This window comes from Vombatus ursinus, unplaced genomic scaffold, assembly GCF_900497805.2.
Source record: "Vombatus ursinus unplaced genomic scaffold, bare-nosed wombat genome assembly UNPS02014845.1, whole genome shotgun sequence".
NCBI lineage: Eukaryota > Metazoa > Chordata > Mammalia > Diprotodontia > Vombatidae > Vombatus > Vombatus ursinus.
This window is the reverse complement of record NW_020954623.1, coordinates 5811279-5830769: the sequence shown is the minus strand read 5'-3', so window position 1 is coordinate 5830769 and position 19491 is coordinate 5811279. Positions and strand designations below refer to the sequence as shown.

Genomic DNA, 19491 nt, shown 5'->3' with positions numbered 1-19491 from the left:
AGAGACAGAGGGACAGAGAGAGAGAGAGAGAATTACAGCTGAAGAGTGGGGCAGCTGCATCCTCTAACCCAGGAGCGAGGATTCCAGGAACTCTTACTTGCCCACTAAAGAAACAAGCCCCTGTGAGACAGTACCATTCCCTCCACTCTTAAAGGACATGCTCTCTGAGGACAGAGATCATTGCTACTGTTTCTTAGTATCTCTTGGCATTTTTCCAGGGCACCCACCAGGCTACTTTCCACCTATGTCTTCAAATATTTGCTGAATAATCAACCAAACACATTCCAGGGAAATGAACACAGGGACAACTTGTCAGTTTTGGCCAGGAACCGACTCAATTCAGTCCGAACGTGTGTCTGCATAGTGGTGACCTGGTGCCTAGCACGCTTCTACGGCTCACCTTAGTCACAAAGCTTCCCTGCCCTCAAGGAGCTACCAGTCTTGTAGGACACCCACCCAGGGATAAGTGACCAAAGGGGGAACAGATCCAAGAGGTGGGCAGCCACATCCAAGCAGTGACGGACTTGCCCAAACGGCTCAAAGATGGTTCTAAGGCAAGGCCAAGGGAGCCGTCTGTGCTCCCCTAAAGATTCTCCATCCCCCTCCCTACAGCGGTGGGGCCGCACCTCCCTCCATCTTCCCCTGACCTGCCCCACTTTATACTTCCACGAAAAGAACGAAGCCCTTCTCCTGTCCTCCTCTCTCATCTCCAGTCACTGGCCTTCCCCACAATCGCCTTCATTCCCCTCTCACATAAAGAGGCGGCCCTTCCACTGCCAAAACAAACCTCTCACCACCACCGTGATCCAGCTTGTCCCGCGTCTTTTCCAGAAGTCTGTCCCCTCTAGAACCCTCTTCTCTCTCTCCCTCCGCATCCTTCCCTTCCTGCCTCCTCTCTGCCCCCACTGCCACCCTCTGTCAGCTTCCCTGGCGCGTCTTTCTGCTCACTCTCCATGTAGAGAGCACCCCCACTTTCTCTCCTCTCATTCTCTTCTAAACGCTCTGTCGTCTGATTTCCAACCTCATCACGCAACTGAAACTGCTCTCCAAAGTGACAGCCGAATGTCACAGTTCCTTCTCAGCTTTTCCGCAGGTGCCGCTGAGAAACGCCTGCTCCTCTCAGATCCCGAATTCTTCTCTCTCTTTCTCCCGCTACTCTGGCTCCTTTACTGGCGCACCAGCTACATCTCCCCTCCCCCAATGTCAGTGCCTCTCTCACTCAGCGATCTCATCGGCTCCCCGGCTTCACAGACGGACATAACTCGTCCTAAGCTCTCTCCTGACATCCACTCCCATATTATCAAATGGCTATTGGAAAGACTGAACTCAACATCATGAAGACAGCTCAAATTCAACACACTCTGAACAGAACATATTGTCTTCCCGTCCCCGACCCACCATCACCGCCCAGAGCCCTCATCTCTTCCCAATTTTCCTATTACAGTGGAAAGCACCACTATCCTCCCATTTGCCCACGCTCGACTTCCTACTCCCCTCTTACCCATCCCTTACATGCAATCGGCCGCCATCTTGTTTCTTTCTCCATGACAGTTTTCTCTCCCATGTGTCTCCTTTTCTCCTCTCAGCCTTCACCTTTGCTTAGGTCTTTCTCCCCTATAATGTGGACCAGCAATTCTCAGGATATGATCCAAGAACCAGTGGCTTGGGTGGGAGGTGGTCCTGCTACCCTTTCTGGGGGTCTGCAAGGTCAAAACTATTTTTATAATAATGTTAAAACATTTTAACTTTGCATATGGTAAGTACTGATAGATATGACCCACCTGAACAAAAGGCAGGGTGGGGAGAATCCTCGGTAATTTTTAGGAGTACAAAGGGGCCCTGAGACCTACATGTTGAAGAACAATCGGCCTGAACTATTGCTGTAGACTGCAGCTTGGTCTCTCCCCAGCCCAGCTCGTCCTCCTCAAGGGCAGGGTCCCCTCTGTCACCTCTCCCACCCCCCAGAGAGACAAACATACAGTCAATCAACTCCTTATCACCTGCTCTGCCATTTAAGGCCCAGCCTAGCTTTCTTTCCAGCCTTACCATCATCCCACTGCAAGCATGCCACTGTTCACTTATGCAGGACTCTCCCGGGCTCACCTCTGCACCTTTGCACTGGCGGTGCCCCAGTTCTGGAAGGCATTCCCTCCCTCAGTCTCTCCTCAGGCTAGGCGCTCCTCCCCCAGAGCTGCCTCCAAGTTCCTTCCTACACATCAAGTACACTTTAGGTGACCTCCTGACAGTCAGGGGTTGCTAGTTTCATACCCCCAGGCCTAGCAGGGTGGGAGGCAATTAGGAAATGTTTGTGGATGGCCTTCAAGATAGAAAGGGAGGCCAGGTGTGTCCCAGACTCCAAGTAAATGATGGCAGATGGAAGACCATCATGCCGCCATGGAACTCATGTCTCTACAGGAAGGATGGCTGGTGACCTGTGCCCAAGGTGCAAGAGCTCGTGGCGCAAGAGCCCACGGCACAAGAGCCCGCGGTGCAAGAGCTCACTCAAATGACGTCACAGATCGAAACCACGGGAACATGTCCTTACAGAAAAGTGAGGCCCACGCGGCACTTTGTGAGGCCTGTGGTGGGACCAGGGAGGCTGCACGGGCTAGGAACCTTCACAGGACCGCCAGGACTGAGCTCTGGCAGAGCGGGAGAGGACATGCATTCCCGGAGGTGACAGAGGGGTATGAGTATGAGAGACACAGCACAGGGCCAGAAAGGAGAGCTGGGCCACACTCAACACAGCACTCCATCAGGCAGGCCCGAGCCTTGGGGTCCCAGAGTCTCCTGACCAGGTGGGCCTCCTAAGTGGGCCGAGAAAACAGCCTCCCGGCTCTGACCAGTCCTAGCTTTGGGGGGGGGGGGGTCCTCGTTCCCCTCACCTGCACCAAGGAGGCATAAGGCCAGCATGGGCCTTGTCATCTGGGAGCAGGCCTCTGGAGCTCCAGACCCTACATCTGCCCCGTCAAATACCGCTGTGACTCTCCAAAGAAGCCAGCACCTGAAAGGAGCAGTGCTCTGCCTCGAGGGAACTACTTTGTTAAGACCCTCTGAGCAGCCTAGAAAGCTGGCCCAGACGCGTTTGAGTCTCTGGCTACCAGAGCACCGGGCTTCCCCCCGCCGGGAACGACAAGGGAGCGTTCTCTAAAGAGCCCTCCTGTTCCCGCTTCTGGGCTAAGGCTTCCGCATCCTGGCCATCCTTGCCTGTACCCCACTTCTCTTGGAGCAAACAGCTGGGAATCCGTTCAGCCACCAGTACGAAGTGGGGGGTACTGCTGGCAACCCCGGGCTCCCTCTAACCAACCAGGGCCAGAGGGTCTCCTAAGGAGCATGAGGGTATTGAGCCGATCACGCTATGAGGGAACGCAGGCCCTGGACAGGACCGGAGGGCCCTTCTTACCCAACTCAGTCCTGAGAAAGATTCTCCCCTCAGCTCGACTTCGGGGGGGCCTCCATTGCCTTAGACAGGGATCCCTTTACATCTATTATCTCAGTTTCACAGCCGCCCCACCCCACCTGTACAGACAGAAGAGGGAGCTCAGCATCGGGGCCAGGGTGTAGGCAGCCTCAGCTGTAGGCTGTAGGAGCACGAAGCCTGAAGCACAGCACGGCCCACGTGAGCTGAGCCTGGAAAGATCATTTCCCTTCCGGTTTAGGAAGGAAAGCAGCAAGCCGAGGCACATACGAAGGGGCGAACAGAGCCACGCATGGCCTGGAGCCGACACCCCGAGACAGGCAGAAATCTGGACAGGGGAGGGCTCAGGCCCCACGTTGTCTTCAAGGACCACCAGCCCACGTGGCACAAAAAAGGTTAGGGTTCCCCTGGCTGGCCTCGAGGTACAGAATGAGGAGGAAGGAGGGCGGCGGGCCTGCTCTGGCCCAAGCTCAGCCTCACCCAGTCTGGGAGCCGGGATGGGAAAAGAGAGGCCTCTTGGCCTGTACTCTCTTCTAGCTGAAATATACCATTTCCTTCCATTAAAAAACCCACGATTCTGAGAAGGGTCCACAGGCCCCCCCAGACTGTCCGAGATCCCCTGCTCTAACCCCCCCATCCCCGGAGGGCTTCGTGCATTCTCCATGTAAGGGGAGGGATGAGGAGGGGTCTGTGGCCCCTCCCCAGGTGGGCTTCAGTGACTGCGTTTCAGAAACAGTGGGGGGCAGGGGTTAGCCCTGAAAACTGTCCTGTTGGCAATCGGGAGCCATGGCGTCCTTTGAAGTAGGGGAATCAGAGAAGCTCAGGGTTGGAGAGGCCTCAGAGCTCCCCGAGCCACTGCACAGAAGGCATTCTCACCATAACCCCTTCAACGAGGGGATTTCCAGGCTTCCCCAGAGAGGGGGGAGCCAACAGCTCCTGGGGCACTCTGAGTCAGAAAGCTGGCCTTGGAGCTGTCCTTCTACCCAGCCTACAGCGGCCTCTGAGCAGCTGCTTCTGAGCCAGGCTGCAGGGCCAGACCGAACAGCTCCCACGCCTCCCGTGAGCCTCTGGACCTGTGAAGGCAGCTCCCGCAGCCTCTCTCCACGCCCCTCGTGCCAATATTCCCGGGCAGAGACTCCAGGCTCTTTAGCACCTTCTCTCCAGCCCACTCGTCAACAGCAGCCTCACTCCTTAGCAGGAAGATAAAGGAACAGAGCGTGTGCTCCAAGGCCTGGCCCAGCAGCCTCTCCAAGGGCCCCGGGTTCTGGGAGGTCTGAGCTGCTGAGACCCTGGAGCACAAGGTTCTTCCCCAGTAGAACGGAATCCCCCAGAGGGCAGAAAGGAGACTTATTTCTGTCATTAGCAGACAATTACCAAACGCTCAGTGATGGATTCAGGGGCTTCCCAATTCAAAGCTCACAGCTCTGCCTCTACGTCCCAGGAATGTCCCTCTCCAGCAGGGCTGGGACAGATTTAAACCCAGAGGAGGTAAACTGAGGGCCCTCAGGCCTCAGCCTCAAAAGAAGCCAGTGAGTTTGGGGTGCTTTATGTTAACACTTTCACTGTCCCCGGGAGGTCCCACAAACCTGCTCATTTTAGCATTTTTTTAGCTAATTTTAGCTAACTGTAGCAAACTACAGCAAAGGGAAACCAGTGTCTCATCGCTGGCCATCACGGAGACAGGGCCCCCGCAGCCCCAGGCCTCCTCCCCTGTGGCCCTGGCCTGAGATCAGATACAGTCCTATGTGCATTTCCTGGAGAGGCCAGGAGCTCCGGGAAATAGACAGCATAACAAGATGGCGCTGCCAGTTGGCCTTGCAGCAACCCTGGGAAGTAGGTGCTAGCATTGTCCCCATTTTACAGATGAGAAAACTGAGGCAGACAGCAATCCAGCCACACAGTCATGCGTATCTGAGGTCAACACCCAATCCCCTTGATCTATCCTCTAGGGACGACTACCGCACTACCCTGGACCTGGAGTCAAAAAGGCCCGAGTTCAAACTCAGCCCCTAGACAAGTCATGCGTTACACTGCCTGCCTCAGTTTCCACAGCTGTAATACAGGGATAATCAGAGCACTTAATGTCCAAGGTTCCTGTGAGGATCAAATAAACGCTCTCTAAAGGTGCGCTATTACCATAATAGGAGGGTCGCTGAGTGGCGCAGTGGATGGAGCATCGGGCCTGGAGTCAGGAGGACCTGAGTGCAAATCCAGCCTCAGATGCTCACTAGCTGTGTGACCTGCCTGCCTCAGTTTCCTCCACTGTAAAATGATCTGGAGAAGGAAATGGCCAACCACTCCAGGCTGTCTGCCAAAAAACCCCAAAGGGGGACCCAGAAAGACCAAAGCACCAGGGCTCATGGGAAGAAGAACGCCTGTGTTCAGGTGAGCGACAACAAACTTCCCTCAGACCGATGAGCTCGGCCCTCGTCCACCTTCCCAGGCAGCCAGCCCCTGCTGACCGCGCCATCCAGGGACCAAGCGCCGAGAAGGGTCTGGAGGCCGCCTGGGCTGGGGGGGGAGCCTGGCACCTGCCTCTCAGGAGGATGCCAGCAGGGCCCGCCCACCAGCCAGGGTCCTCCTGAGCCAGGAGCGCTATGTCAAAAACAGGAAGCTGTAACAGACTTGAAAAACCGTAACCCGGTCATGAAGGAGGAAGAAAACCAGAAGCCTCCCTGACCATCCCCCCCGCACCCTTTAACTGACCCAGAGTCAGGCCACCCTGAAGGTCCCACTGGCTTAGGTCAAGTCCACGGGGCACACAAGGACTCGAGGGCAGGGAGGAGGCAGCCACAGTGGGGAGGGGGGCCTGCCCGGCCAAGAGGTGGGGGAGGGGAGCCGCAGAGCCAACCCCTAGCAGGCGCCCTTGGCCCAGGGCACAGCCAGGCTGTCGGGCTCCAGCTGGGGGCCGATCACTCACAGACTAAGAAAACAAGCTGCTTAGGAGAGGATGGAAGTCCCTCTCTCCAAGGCCATCCCTCCAAGACGCCAGCCCACCTCGATCCTGTCAAACTACATTCAACCTCCCCGAAATGACTGGGCTGCCTGGGAGGCCTCAGGTAACCTCCCGGAGCCTCCACTTCCTCACCTGTAAAATGGGGCCATTGGGGTCGGGAGGATAAAAGAAGCCTAAGGGCTCCGAGGCCCAGCACTGGAACTGCCAGGCTTGCCAGGGTCGGGTGGGAAGTGACCAGGTCAGGGCAAGGGACCAACACCCACCCCAGACATCCGGGCCCTTGGGCTGTCCTGCGCATGTCCCTCTCAGTAGACGCCCACGTGGGGCCACCAGCTCCCCTCAGCTCTGGGGCTCAAGCTGCCTGAGTGACCGACCGGCCAGAACAAGGCTCACGACAAAGGAGGCCCAGGCCTCAGATTCACACCCGTGAGAACACGCAAGCTCACTGCTATACCTCCCGAGGCAACTGATGACAGGGTGGATCTATCCGGCAGGACCTGGAGTCAGGTTGACCTGAGTTCAAATCCAGTCTCAGGTACTTACTAGCTGTGTGACCCTAGGGAAGTCACTTCACCCGTTTACTAACTATAAAATGGGCACAATAAGGCACTGACCTCACAAAGCTGTTGGAAGGCCCGAAGGAGATAAGATTGGCCAAACTCTAAAGTCCACAGGTGGCACTTAGTGCATGCTTGTTTTCTTCCCTCCCTCCCTCCCTCTTTCCTTCCTTTCCTCTTTCCTTCCTTCCTTCCCTTTCTCCCTCCTTCCTTCCCTCCCTCCCTCCCTCCTTCCTTCTCTCTCTCCCCCTCCCTTTCTGGCACAGGCAGCACTCACAAGAGGATCAGGCCGGAGTAGGGCGGCCCAGCGAAGCTGCCAGCTCTCCTGGAAATGGAGCCTGGAAAGTTCCTGGCCTCAGGAGGCCTGGAGTGACAGGAACAGTCTCTTCCCATGAGAAGAGCACACGCTCGGAGCAAGGACTTTCAGCAGCTTTCTCTCAGTGGCCTCCCACCCGCCCAGACCGCAAGGAAGGGGGGGACAGAAGCTGCCCAGGACACTGGGCAGGAGCAGATGTTCCTGAGAGGGGAGAGTGTCTGCCAGGCCGGCACAGCATGAGGGGAGCCAGCAAGGCACAACCCAGGCCGGGAGTCCGCCTGGAGCTCCTCGCCCAGCAGGACCATGGGAAGCCAAGGTTCCCACGGTGTTATAAATGTGGCAAAGTATGTACAGATATCCACATTTAACCTATTTTCCCACACTCTGACCGTCCTAAAAAAGTGCCCTCCAGGCTGGACAGCGGCCAGGGAACTGTCCTGGGCCCCGACAAGGGGGCAGCTCATCAGTGGGGGTCCTCGATGGCCGGTGCCTCTGTTAACACAGGAAGCTCTCATTTCCAGGCTGGCCCCGGAGAACTGAACCTTGCCCAACAGGGGTGCCGCTACCTCCTAGAAGGCCATGACCATCACCAGGACCCCGGTGATGGCCAAACCCCAAGAGAGTCACAAGATGCTTGGGATACTCAGGTCCTCGTTTAAAACCAGGAAGTGGGGCAACTAGGTGGTGCAGTGGATGGAGCACCGGACCTGGAGTCAGGAGGACCTGAGTTCAAATCCAGCCTCAGACATATAACACTCACTAGCAGTGTGACTCTGGGCAAGTCACTTAACTCCAACTGCCTCAGTAAGAAAAAAAAAAGGGGGGGGATAGGAGGGGTGAATTCGCACACTGGACAGGACTGACAGAAGCCGTCTGCAGCTGAGTCTAATCAGGCCACCCATCCCCCACAGAGGCAGAATATCCACTGCCCTGGAGGCCAGGGCCACCCCCAGCACTTCTCCTGGAAACTCAGGCTAGACTAGCCTCGCCCAGCCGTGGCCGGGCCTAGAAGGAAACACCCAGGGGGCTGCTGAAGCCAGCAGGGTGCAGGGAGCAGACATGCTGCCCATCCTGGAGGAGCAGGCTCTGAATTCACACAGGTAACACTACTCTACCAACACACCCACTGCACCCCCAGGGAAACCAGAGGGCCACATGGTCCATGAGTGCTCTGGGAACCCCGAAAAGAGCAGGGAAGAGCCTTGAACGCCCTGCAAGGAATTGGAGCATCCCCCCAGGCACAGCATCCCTGTGACCACAGAGACGAACCTAGAAACCCCCAGGGATCATCGCCACCCACACCCGCCCCCATCTCCGGCAGAGCCTCCTTCTGCATGGCAGCCCCTGCAGCACGGCGCGCGCGCGCACACGCACACACACACACACACACACACACACACACACACACACACACACAGCCAGCCTCTTCCCTCCACTACCACCAAACCACCTGGCAATGAAGCCAAACGCGCGCTCGGCCACAAACTCACTCTCAGTGACCTCTGGCCCAAGGGAACAGAGAGGAAGGCAAAGTGGATGCTTCACTGACGCTCAGACTGTCATCTGTCTAGAGAAGCCGGCAACCCTCAGCAGAGAATGATGCTCCCCCAGGCCCAGACCAGCCAAAGAGGAGGCCCAGGGCACCGTGATCCCCCAATGAGCTGGACCACGAAGCAGCCCGGGGAGGACGGGGGAGCCAGCCGGAGTTCTTGGGGGCAAGGTCGCAGAGCACGGCTGGGCGGGGCTCCTCGGCCCATCACAGGCATCCAGCAGGTTGATGAAAGACACAGCTGGCTCTCCTAAGGCTTTGGAGCCAGGCAGAGACTGGACTGACGGGGGCCAATCATGGAGAACCATGGCAGCCAGGGACGACCACGGGACGAGAGCCATCGGGGCTCTGTGCCGAGACTGCGGTTTCCAGGAGCTCAGCCTGGACGGGGAAGGATGTGAGCCAGGAAACCAGGTGGGAGAAAAGCACCAGCCAGCCTGGGCTAACGAAGACACCCCCAGCAAGGGGACACAGGCTAGGAGACCCTGAAGGCTCCTCTCCCTAAATCGAAGCCTCCTTCTCCCCGTGACAAATTGGAGGGCATGTCCTGATTGAGGAAAGGCTTCATCTTCAAGAGGAGCCCCACCCAAAGCATCAGAGTTCATCTCTATGACTAATCCCGGGAGGGTCACAAGGTCAGAGTCCAGAAGGGGCCATTTGACAGACCTGGACACTGAGGCCCAGCAAGGAGACTGATTTGCTCAAGGTCACACAGCTAAGAAGTGGAAGAAACAGTTTGAGTCTGGGTCCACCCCCAGGACTCTATTCTGCCCATCTGTCCAGTACTTTGAACATGCCCTCAAAAACGGGGAGAAATGGGCAGGCAGGGGCCAGCCTGGCCTCCCTCAACGTCCACAAACTCACACACGTAGCAAAGCACAGAAATTCTGTGGAAAGCTTTCATTGTTGTTGACTCCAAGGAGACCCCATTTGGGGCTTTCTCAGAAAAGACACTGGAGGGGTTTGCCATTTCCTTCTCCGGCTCATTTTACAGATGAGGAAACTGAGGCCAACAGGGTGAAGTGACTTGCCCAGGGTCACACAGCTAGGACGTGTCCAAGGCCAGATTTGAACTCAGGAAGATCACTCTTCCGGACTCCAGGCCTGGTGCCCCACCCACTGTGGCATCCCCTCCAGCCACAAAAGGGAAATCTGAGGCCCTGGAGTTTCTCCCCTTGAGTCCAGGGCCAGTATGACGCTATGCGGTGGGAGGGGTGGGGCACGGAGAAGAGAATGGGCAGCGCTCTGGCTCAGACCTCCCCACTAAGAGACCCCCACTCCCACAGGATCCCCAGGGGCAGCCAGTCCTAGACTGAGTCAGAAGTCCTAGGGGTCAGAGCTCTAAAGGCTTTGGTCTCATGAGGAGCCCCAGGCAGAGCCCAAGCCCACCCCTCCCCCACCCACCTTCCCTCAGGGATGAAGTGAGACAGGAAAGGGCGTTTAGGCCCCAGCGGCCCCCTGCGATGGCCAAAGAGGCCACTTCTAATTCCCCCGATTCTCTCCAAAGTGAAGTCTGAGCCCGAGTTCTCCGCAGGGCCTGGGAGTGGCAGGTGAAGGAGGTGGGAAGGAAGCAGGCAGCCTGATGCCAGCAATCCAGAGGAGGGAATAAGGTGGAAGAGCCAGCCCAGGGAGCACGGTTCTGGGCCTCAGGCACTCATGGACACATCAGCCCACCTCCCACTCTCTGCTCTGAGCGGGCAGGGGGCTGGTGGACGGAGTCTCCTCTCCAGGTGAAATCGTGGGTCCCAACAGAAGGGAGACACATGTTGGCGACTGGGTCATCAGCAGCCCGTGCCCTCGAAGGACTGGAGGAAACGGACCCATCTGGCCTGAAGGGGCAGAAGCCCGGGGACCGTGACAGCTGCCTCCACCTATCTGGAAGGTTGTCTGTCACACAAGATGGATGGCCTTGCTCTGGGGGGCCCGGAGGGAAGCTCTGGGAAAAGAGGCCAAAGGAGGCTGGGGCAGCCAGAAGGGTTAGCCATGAAAGCTGGCCCAACGTGGGATGAGCAGGTGCGTTCCCCCTCCGTGGAAGCCTTCACTTGCTGACTCTAACAGAAAGGCAGGAGTGGACCTGTGGAGCCCTGAAGGACGCCCCCAGCTCGGCATTCTGCTACTCATCCCTGGTGGGGTCCTTTCTCTACAGCTTCTTCCCGTGGAATGTGTGGGGTCTTCCTGATGCCACAGCTCACCGGCCTCTCCACTGGGCTAAGCACCTCCAAGCACACAGTCCTAGGCACGTGGCACCAAAAAACCCAAGTTCCTGGCCTCAAGGCTCCCCTGGTCTGATACCGCCCAAACGCAGATGTCCGAGTACCATCCAAGCAGAATGTACTGGCGACAAAGAGAAGCACCACAGAGGGCCCCAGGGCCATGAAGGGAAAACCCTGTGAGCCCAGTTCCAGCAGCAAAGGAGGGAGGGAGGCTTCAGCCGGGCCCTGAAAGAAGAGGCTTCACCACAGAGAGCCCGGTCCCAGTGGAAAGCGGCCTCCCTTCTGCCCTCGGCCCCAGGGTTTGCTAAAAGGGCAAACACCGATGGAGGCCTGAGACCTCGACCGCCCAGGCCCAGCCCAACATCGCCAGGAAAACCAGCGGCTGGCTTTGATGAAGAAGTCAACGGAAGCCGCGATCACTGGACGCTGGCAGAGGCAGGAGGCCGCGAGGGGGTGCCGCAGACAAAGCCGCGGCCTTCGTGCCAAGAAGACACGACTGTCCCTGGGACCCTGCGCAGGCCGTGCGATCGCTGCCTGCCTCAGTTTCCCCTCCGTAAAACAGTGAGGACCAATTGAGATAAACGTGCAAAGTGCTTTGCCAAGCTTAAAGCGCAGCGTAACGCCCACTGTTGTCGTTGTTACACATTCAACAACCCTGCGCTGGGCGATGACCCAGGCAGTGTTATCCCTGTTATCCCGAAAGACGAAAACACGGCCCAGGGGAGTGAAGGGACTTGGCCAAGGCCACAGAGCTGGAAAGTCCCGGAGGCAGGATCTGAATCCGGGCCTTTCCCAAGGCCTATTGATCTGAGAACGGATCCTCAGAGTCCAAGAGAAGGTCTTCTGGAAAAGAGGCGTTCTTCCAGCCTTCACACACATGCATGTGACTACACGGACGAGCACACACCTGGGCACAGGCGCATATTCACACGTGGCCATGTACATGAACACACATCTGCACATGCATGTACGTGTGCAAGAGCCCATATACAATGCTTACGCCAGCACATCACAAGTGTGAGCACGAACACTCATGCACAAGCACACACCTGCACTCATGCACATGAGCAACACACACATTCACACAAGCAAACCAACACGCATGTGAGCACACATATGTAAACACCCACCCCTATGAGCGCACTGCAACCTGTACCTCAGCACATGCATGTGTGTCTGCATGACATACATGTTCACATGCGTGTGCATGCATATAAGGAATGCGCCCGTACAACAGGCGAACCATGCACACACACACCAACACATGTGAGCACACACATGTATACACATACCGCTCATGAGCGCTGCATGCCTGCACATGGGTACACGCATGTGTCTGCAGAGCATGCATGTCACATGGGTGTGCATGAATATAAGCGATACGCTCGTACAAGCAAACTGTGTACGTGCACCGACACATGTGAGCACACACATGCATATGCACACATCTCATGAGACCACTGCATGCCTACAACTAAGCACATGCATGTGTGTCTGCACGACATACATGTTCACCTGTGTGTGCATGAATATAAGTAATGTGCTCGTACAACAGGCAAACCATGTGCGCATACCAACACATATGAGTACACATATGTATACACACACCCCTGAGACCACTGCACGCTTGTGCATGGGGTACATGCATGTGTGTCTATACGACACGCACGCTCACCTGTGTGTGCATGAACATAAGCAATACGCTCATACAACAAGCAAACCGTGTACGTGCACCAACGCATGTGAGCACACATATGCATATACACACCTCTCATGAGACCACTGCATGCCTGCACATGGGTACGTGCATGTGTTGTGACTGCATGACATACATGTTCACCTGTGTGTGCATGAATATAAGCAATTCGCTCATACAACAAACCGTGTACATACACCAACACATGTGAGCACACATATGTATACATACTTCTCATGAGCGCGCCGCACACCTCCACCTAAGCACATGCATGGGTATCTGCATGACATACATGTTCACCTGTGTGTGCATATAAGTAATATAAGCAATGCTCATACACACAAGCAAACACGCGCACAATCAACATACATGTGAACACACAAGCACGCCTCTGCACACATGTACACATACATGCTACCAGCACACTCATGTACCAGCATACAGCAGCACATTGTTTACGTGTGCGCACTCATGCACTCACACACGCGAGCACACATGGGCCTCACAAGCTCAGCCTTCCTGGGGTCCAAGCTGTCCTCTCAACAGGCCTGCCATCCATGCCCTGCCTGGACCCCCCTCACTTAGCACCAGGTCTTCACAGGCTGCTGCCTTCACCTCTCTTGAACCAGAACATTTCCCTAAAGGCCAGATGACCCAGCAGCCCTGCCATCCACACACATGCAGCCAGGAGAGCAGGGCCTCTCCCCGGGTCAGGCTTTCTCAAGTGGCGGTCCCCGCCTCCTCCCCATAAATCCCACGAAAGAAGAGCCAGCCAAGGAGGCCTCGGCCCAGACCTCCCAAAGGAGCAGCCAGACGGAAGGCAGTCGACCCCCGAACACCAGGAGGGAGGAGAGGGAGAGGAAGACATCCTCTGTGGGGAACCCACATTACTCCCACACACTCAGCCCACCCCCACTAAGTGCAGGCGCAATGCTCTGGGTCTGCCAAGAGAAAAGGCCAAGCCGTGTGGAGCATGGCCGATCCTGACAGCTCGCACCTGGCCAGGTACCAGGTGTGCCCCAGGTGTCCAGGAGCCTCTCTGCCTCCTCATCTGAGCACCAGCAGGGGGCACCCTGGCCGGGGACCTCTGACCAATCCTCTAGTCTTTACCTCAGCACCAGGGACGTCATATTCTCCAAGTCTGCTGCAAGGAACGAGTCACAAAGCTGAGGGGAGGCAGATGAGCCCAGGCGGGCCCTACAGGCCTGTCCTTATGTCCAGACAACTATCCTGCTCCCGTTCTCTGGGCTCTACTGGGCCACTAGTGCTGCGTGGTGTCCCTGCTGACCCTCCCAGGGCTCCTCCTGCATTAGCAGGGAATGGGGCACATGCCACCCCCGGGGAGTCTTTCCAACTGATTAAACCCCAGGGGTCTCGCCCCGTCTCTGTGCCATCCTCTCTATGACGTTTTCTCTGGCTTCTCGCTGTATCTAGAGGCCCCTCAGAACAGCACTCCCTGTCCTGGGCATCATCCCACATTCCCTCTGGCAGCTGCTAACAGCGGCAGCTGACTGCTGACTTGGACCCTGCCAGCAGGCCTGGCCCTTGAGGCCAGGATGGCTGAGGTGAGCATTCCAGCGACCTGGGTTGGCATGAGAGGATTGAGGCATGCTGCTCACCAGTGGTCTCTAGGCCAAGAGGCTCTCATGCCCACTACACAGAGCCAGCTCCCAAGAGTCCTGTCACACAAACGCTGGCAAACCTCCATTGTGCACACCCTTACCCTCACAGTCTGACAGCTGCGCTGCCCGGCCCTCCAACCCTTCACTGTCTGAGCTAAAGCCAACAAGAGCCCCCAGAAACAGGCGCTCGAAAGTCTCTCTGCAAGGGGGTCCAAAGAGGACGCTCCTGCACCTCCCCTGTCATGCGTCCTTCACCTCCTCAATGTCAGGGCCAACTGGCAAAATGCTCCGGGCAGCCCTGATTTAACGACTGATCCGTGGGAGCTGAGGAAGGTAGCCAACAGCCCAGATGTCTAGCTCCTGGATTCTGACTCTCCTGGACTAGTACAAGGCCCAGATTGGCCCCAGCTGCCCCCTTTACCCAGATCCTTTATTTCTGTCTCCAAGCACAGACCACGAGCTCCATCCTCCCTCAGAACCATAACCTGCTGCGGGGGCCACAAAAGAAGACCAGGAAACCTCCAGTCACTGAGGGGACCATCGGCACAAACATGCTTGGAAGTCGAGGACTTAGAAGTCCACGGAGGAATTCTCGGGCTAGAACTCCTAGACCTGAGACAGAGACCACCGGCTGCTGGCCCAGTGCTTCTGGGTCTCCCAGCCAGGGGGCCCTTCAGGAGCCTTTCAATCTCCTTGGTGACAGCAGGGAAGATGAGGTGCTCAGTGTTAAATCACTGAGTGTATAAGGCAGCCAGAAAACAGGGACGGGCCAGCCACGAGGGGCCACACTGCCCACGGAGAGGGCTGGGGACGTACCAAGCAGCCAACGACCCCCGTTTCTTCCGTTGGCTTTGAGACCTCACCACACAGCCTCAGGCATTCCATCCACCCTGGGGCTTTACTGAGAGGGAGGCCCTCCCATGGCACCCATGACCCTGGGGCTCAGAAATAAAGCCTCCCCTGGTTAGGTTAGATTAACCAATGACTCAGGGCCAAGTTCACAGCCCAGTGGGAAAGAAGGCCAGACCCTCCTTGGCTTCCCCAGAACGTCCAAATCACCTGCCACCCCAAGTGGCTGCCTACACTGGACCATCCCCATCCCTGGGTGCAGGGGCCTGGCCCAACATGACAACAGTGGTGGGATTTCAGCTCCAGGAAAACTGCACAGAAGGAGGTCACATCCCACTGACCCTGGATAGGGCCTCAGGACTAAGGTCAAGGCAGGACTGAGGCACAGAAGTGGGGGGACCCAGCCCCCTGCAGACCCCAGCTATGCTGTCCTTCAACCTGTCCTCAGCCCAACACGCCACCTGGCCCCCCATGCCTGCCTGCTTCCCAACAACATCAATGTTCCTTGGGGCAGAGACTCAGCCTTTGCCAGTTTCTGTTGAAAGACTTTCTGAGGATTTTACACAGAACCATGAGGGAGGGGATGTCATTGATCCCCTCCAGATACAGACCCCCTAGAAAATTCAAGGGGGGAATAACAGCGCACAGGAATGCCTGTCCAGCCCATAGAGACACACAAACATACGAGCTCTTTTTTCCCCCCCTTCCAGACCCTGATGGGCCCAAAAGAGCCCTGGACGGGCCTGAAATGTCCGGCTCGGGTCAGAACTGGCCCTGAAATGGAAACCACAGAGAGGGCTTGCCCCAGGAGCTCATCTTCCCTGTTGGCCAGGCTGGACCCCCCAGTCTCCCCAGCTCATCTGTTCAGTTACCAGGTTTTAGCAGCCGCTCTCACACACATCCCCTTCCCCTGCTCCCAGGACTCCAGGCCTCCACCTCCTGAGTTCAGGCTTCAGTTCAGCACCCCTCCTCCAGCCCCACTATGAGGACCCCAGGCGCAGCCTCTCCCTCCCACTCCAGCCCTCCGGGGCTCAGTTTCCTCCTTGGCGTGCCTACTCCTTTAGGAGGCACTTATCAAGCTCAGGATCCCCTTCTTCCCAGGTACTTTAAGTGAGGAGCCCTCATGGGCTGGGCCCACGTCCTCGACTCACCCCTGGCTCTCCAGGGGCCAGCACTCCATCTAAGGTCTTGGTAAGTGGTTCACTGTATCACAGCCTGGGGTCAGCAGCCTGCCTCCCCGGCTTGCCGGGTGCCTGGCCCACAGCAGGCGATTGGGAGCTGGGGGGAGGAGGCCCCCTCCTTTCCCAGGTCTCAAGGTCTTCCCTCAGAAGCCTGTCTGTCAGCAGCCCCCCACAAGTGACAGATAACAGTCAGGGAGGCCTTCAGCAGAATAAGCAGGACGTCTGGACATATGTACTCTACTGCCATCCCACCCCACAGAGCTCAGCCCTGGCTCACAGGAGAAAGGTGTTTGGTTCTCCTGTGCCACCCTGGCCAGATGGGAGCAGAGGGCCAGGAGGCACCTGGCTCTGTTCCAGGGAGTCAGGGATGGACACTCTCAGATTGAATTACGGGCTGCCTCAGCACTCTCACCAGGCCTCCTCCTCGAGGCCACCCCAAAGACGTGGACAGGCATGGGATAAACACCAGGCTCCCAGGGCTCCCAAGGCCCTGCCCACAGGCCTCTAACATCATTTCTCCTCCTAGGGGTACTTCAGGCAGGGAGGCAGCTGCTCAGAGGCCTGAGTCCAACCCAGGGCCTGTCCAGAGCCTGGGCAGCCTCCATCCCCATCTCACAGCCCACACACATCTCCAGGTGAGACACCCTTCCTCTCTCCCACTAACCCAGGAGAGACATGGCCTTCATTCAAGAACGAGGCCTGGATTCCACAGGCCAGGAACAGGGAAGCCCCGGCAGCTGCTGAGGACCAGCCTGAGCCTGGGCTCTGGGCTCAGCTCCTCTGGCCCCTTGGAAAAACAGGGCAGCTGGATCTCCGAGGTCCCAGCAAGCTCTCCAGGAGAGAGGAGAAAATACACACGGGGAGGGGGAGGGGAGGAGGACGGCAGACAGGCAGGGGCAGCTTTCTCCACCCCAGGAGGGACCCAGCGCTCATCTCATCCAACCCCGGGAGAAAACTGAGGAGAAGAAAGGCTTTGGTGGCCCGAGCCCAGGCCCACTGACTCCCAAACCAAGTCATTTCCCTTCCTTTCTTTTGCAAAGGTCACAAATATTTTCTGAGTAGATGGATCTCTGAGTCAAACGATCATTCCAAACAATGTAGCAGCTGTGAACTATTTCATGATGTTCCCTTCAGAGGCAAGCACCTAACTGCTCCATCGGTGAAGCCTCAGGCCAGCTCCAGCAGGTGCCACCTGGGCCTGAGCTGCAGGCTGACAAACTGAGGCCTCAGCAGAGTACAGGCACCTGTCCTTGGCCACAGCCAGGCGGATTTCGGAGCCAAAGGCACCGGACCCAATTCACCTCAAACTGCCTTTTGGACAAGCCAAATGTTTCTTTGGGCAAAAATCCTTCAAAGTTTCTTGCAGATGCAAACATGTAGCAAAATGCCATTTACCTTTGGAAAGGGGCCCCACCAGAGAGGCAAAGTTCTGGCCAGCAATGGCTGGAGAAGGCCCAGCTGGGATTGAGTGGAGATAAAGAGGGAGTAGGAAGAAAGTCCCAAGGGAGAAGGAAAAGGGGGGGCCCTCCTCACAGACCACCAGCCTCCCCGTCCCCCTCCCCTGACATTTCCCAGGAAGACAAGAATCACCTGACTGACCCCTGATTTGCCAGGCCAGGGCCATGGGCACATGGAGGCTTTGGGCCATCCCACCAGAGTCAGACCAACCTCCACAACCTCCTCCTGCCATTCCCAGATACCCTTTAAAGAGGTAGCGGCAGAGGATTAACCGTGGAAGGGGAGGCCGTGTACCCCCCACCCCCACCACGAAGCACCGCTGGGCTTTAAAAGGCGAGTGGGCGACGGATGGGGCAAAGGCCGGTGGCCCCCTCAGGAGCCGGGGCGGGGGAGACTTCAGGAGGATCAGAGCAGTTAACTGGTCACCCCCAAGCTGCACCCAGTTTTCACAGTGGGGAGATGGGATCTTTTAAGGCTCGGTGTGCCTTTTCTCTCTGACATGCGGAGTGCAGCAGGCCAGGACACGTCCAGAGAGGGCCCGAAGGCTTCTGGTCAGGGCACCCCTGGGCTTGGCTTAGCAGGGAGGGAGTGGAGTTGGGGGGGGGGCGCGGGGGACGCAAGCCGGCCCTATCCTGGTAGTTTCTCAGATTGGCTGCAGACAAAAAAAGCCCGAGTGCTCCCGAATTCCCAGGGGGCTCCGTTTCTTCCCGAGCCAGGCAGGATGGCTGTGTTAGCTCGGCTAGCCGGGCTAGCCAGTGGGCCGCCTTGGCCTTGGCCTCGGCCCTGGGCTCGGCGGGAGGGAGGGGCCGGGGGCTGCCCCGGCCCGAGGACGTGTCTAATTGCTTGGGGTCCGGCTCGCTCCCTACCGATGGGGGGGAGGGGAGGAATGAGCCCCCCTCCGAGGGCCGAGCTTTGTTTCAGCTCTTGGGGTTCTTCGGAAAGGCAAAGCCAGGAGAGGGAAGTTGGGGTGAGGCCCGCCCCTCCCCGGCTGGCTCTGGCCTAGGCAAAGGTCAGCCGGGGTGGGGAGGGCAGGGGGGCAGTGGGTCCTGCGCCAGAGGCTCGGAGGCCAGGGCCCCGGGACAAGTCGAGGCCCCCAGAGGCAGCGCGGCCAGGCCCGAGCTCCGGAGGGAGGAACGGGGAACCGGGAGGGAGGGGCCGCTCCCTGGCACGAAAGCCGGGCCGGGCCAAGCGGAGCCCCCCGGAGAGCCGCACCGGGGGCGGCGAGGGGGCGGAGCCTTGGCCGGGCGCCCCCCCCCCCCCGGCGCTCCGGTGGCTGCCCCGGTGCGCTCTCGGGCACAGCCGTCGCGTCCCGCCCCGCCCCGCCCGGCCCGGGCTGCCCCCCGCGCCCCACTTACGTCGTCGAAGAGCGAGCCCACGTTGGCCGTGACGAGCAGGATCCCGGTGCCGCCGGCTCCCGCCGCTTTGCCAGCCATCGTGCCCGGCCGGGGTGTCGCCAGGCAGGCGGGGCGGCGGAGGACTCTCGGCCCGACGGCGGGAGGCGCCGGGCAGCCCGGACCCCCGGGCTGGGAGGCTGGCTCTCGTCCGCGGGGCTCCGCGCGGGCCCGGAGACCAGGCCGGGGCTGGGGGCCGAGCTCAGGCGGAGGCGGCCCCGACGGGGCGGGCGGCGGCGGAGGCGGCTGGCAGCGGGCAGCGCGGGTGGCAGCGGCGGCAGCAGC

At 58.2% G+C, this 19491-nt stretch overlaps 1 protein-coding gene across 1 annotated transcript in view; it reads right to left on the bottom strand.

Annotated features, from left to right (window-relative positions):
• INPP5A (inositol polyphosphate-5-phosphatase A) overlaps positions 1-19491 on the bottom strand; it is a 248670-nt gene that overhangs the window by 224794 nt on the left and 4385 nt on the right. Inside the window, exon 5 of the mRNA XM_027840462.1 lies at positions 19171-19452. Within this exon, the coding sequence (XP_027696263.1) occupies positions 19171-19452 (282 nt within the window). The remainder of the gene's footprint in view (positions 1-19170; positions 19453-19491) is intronic.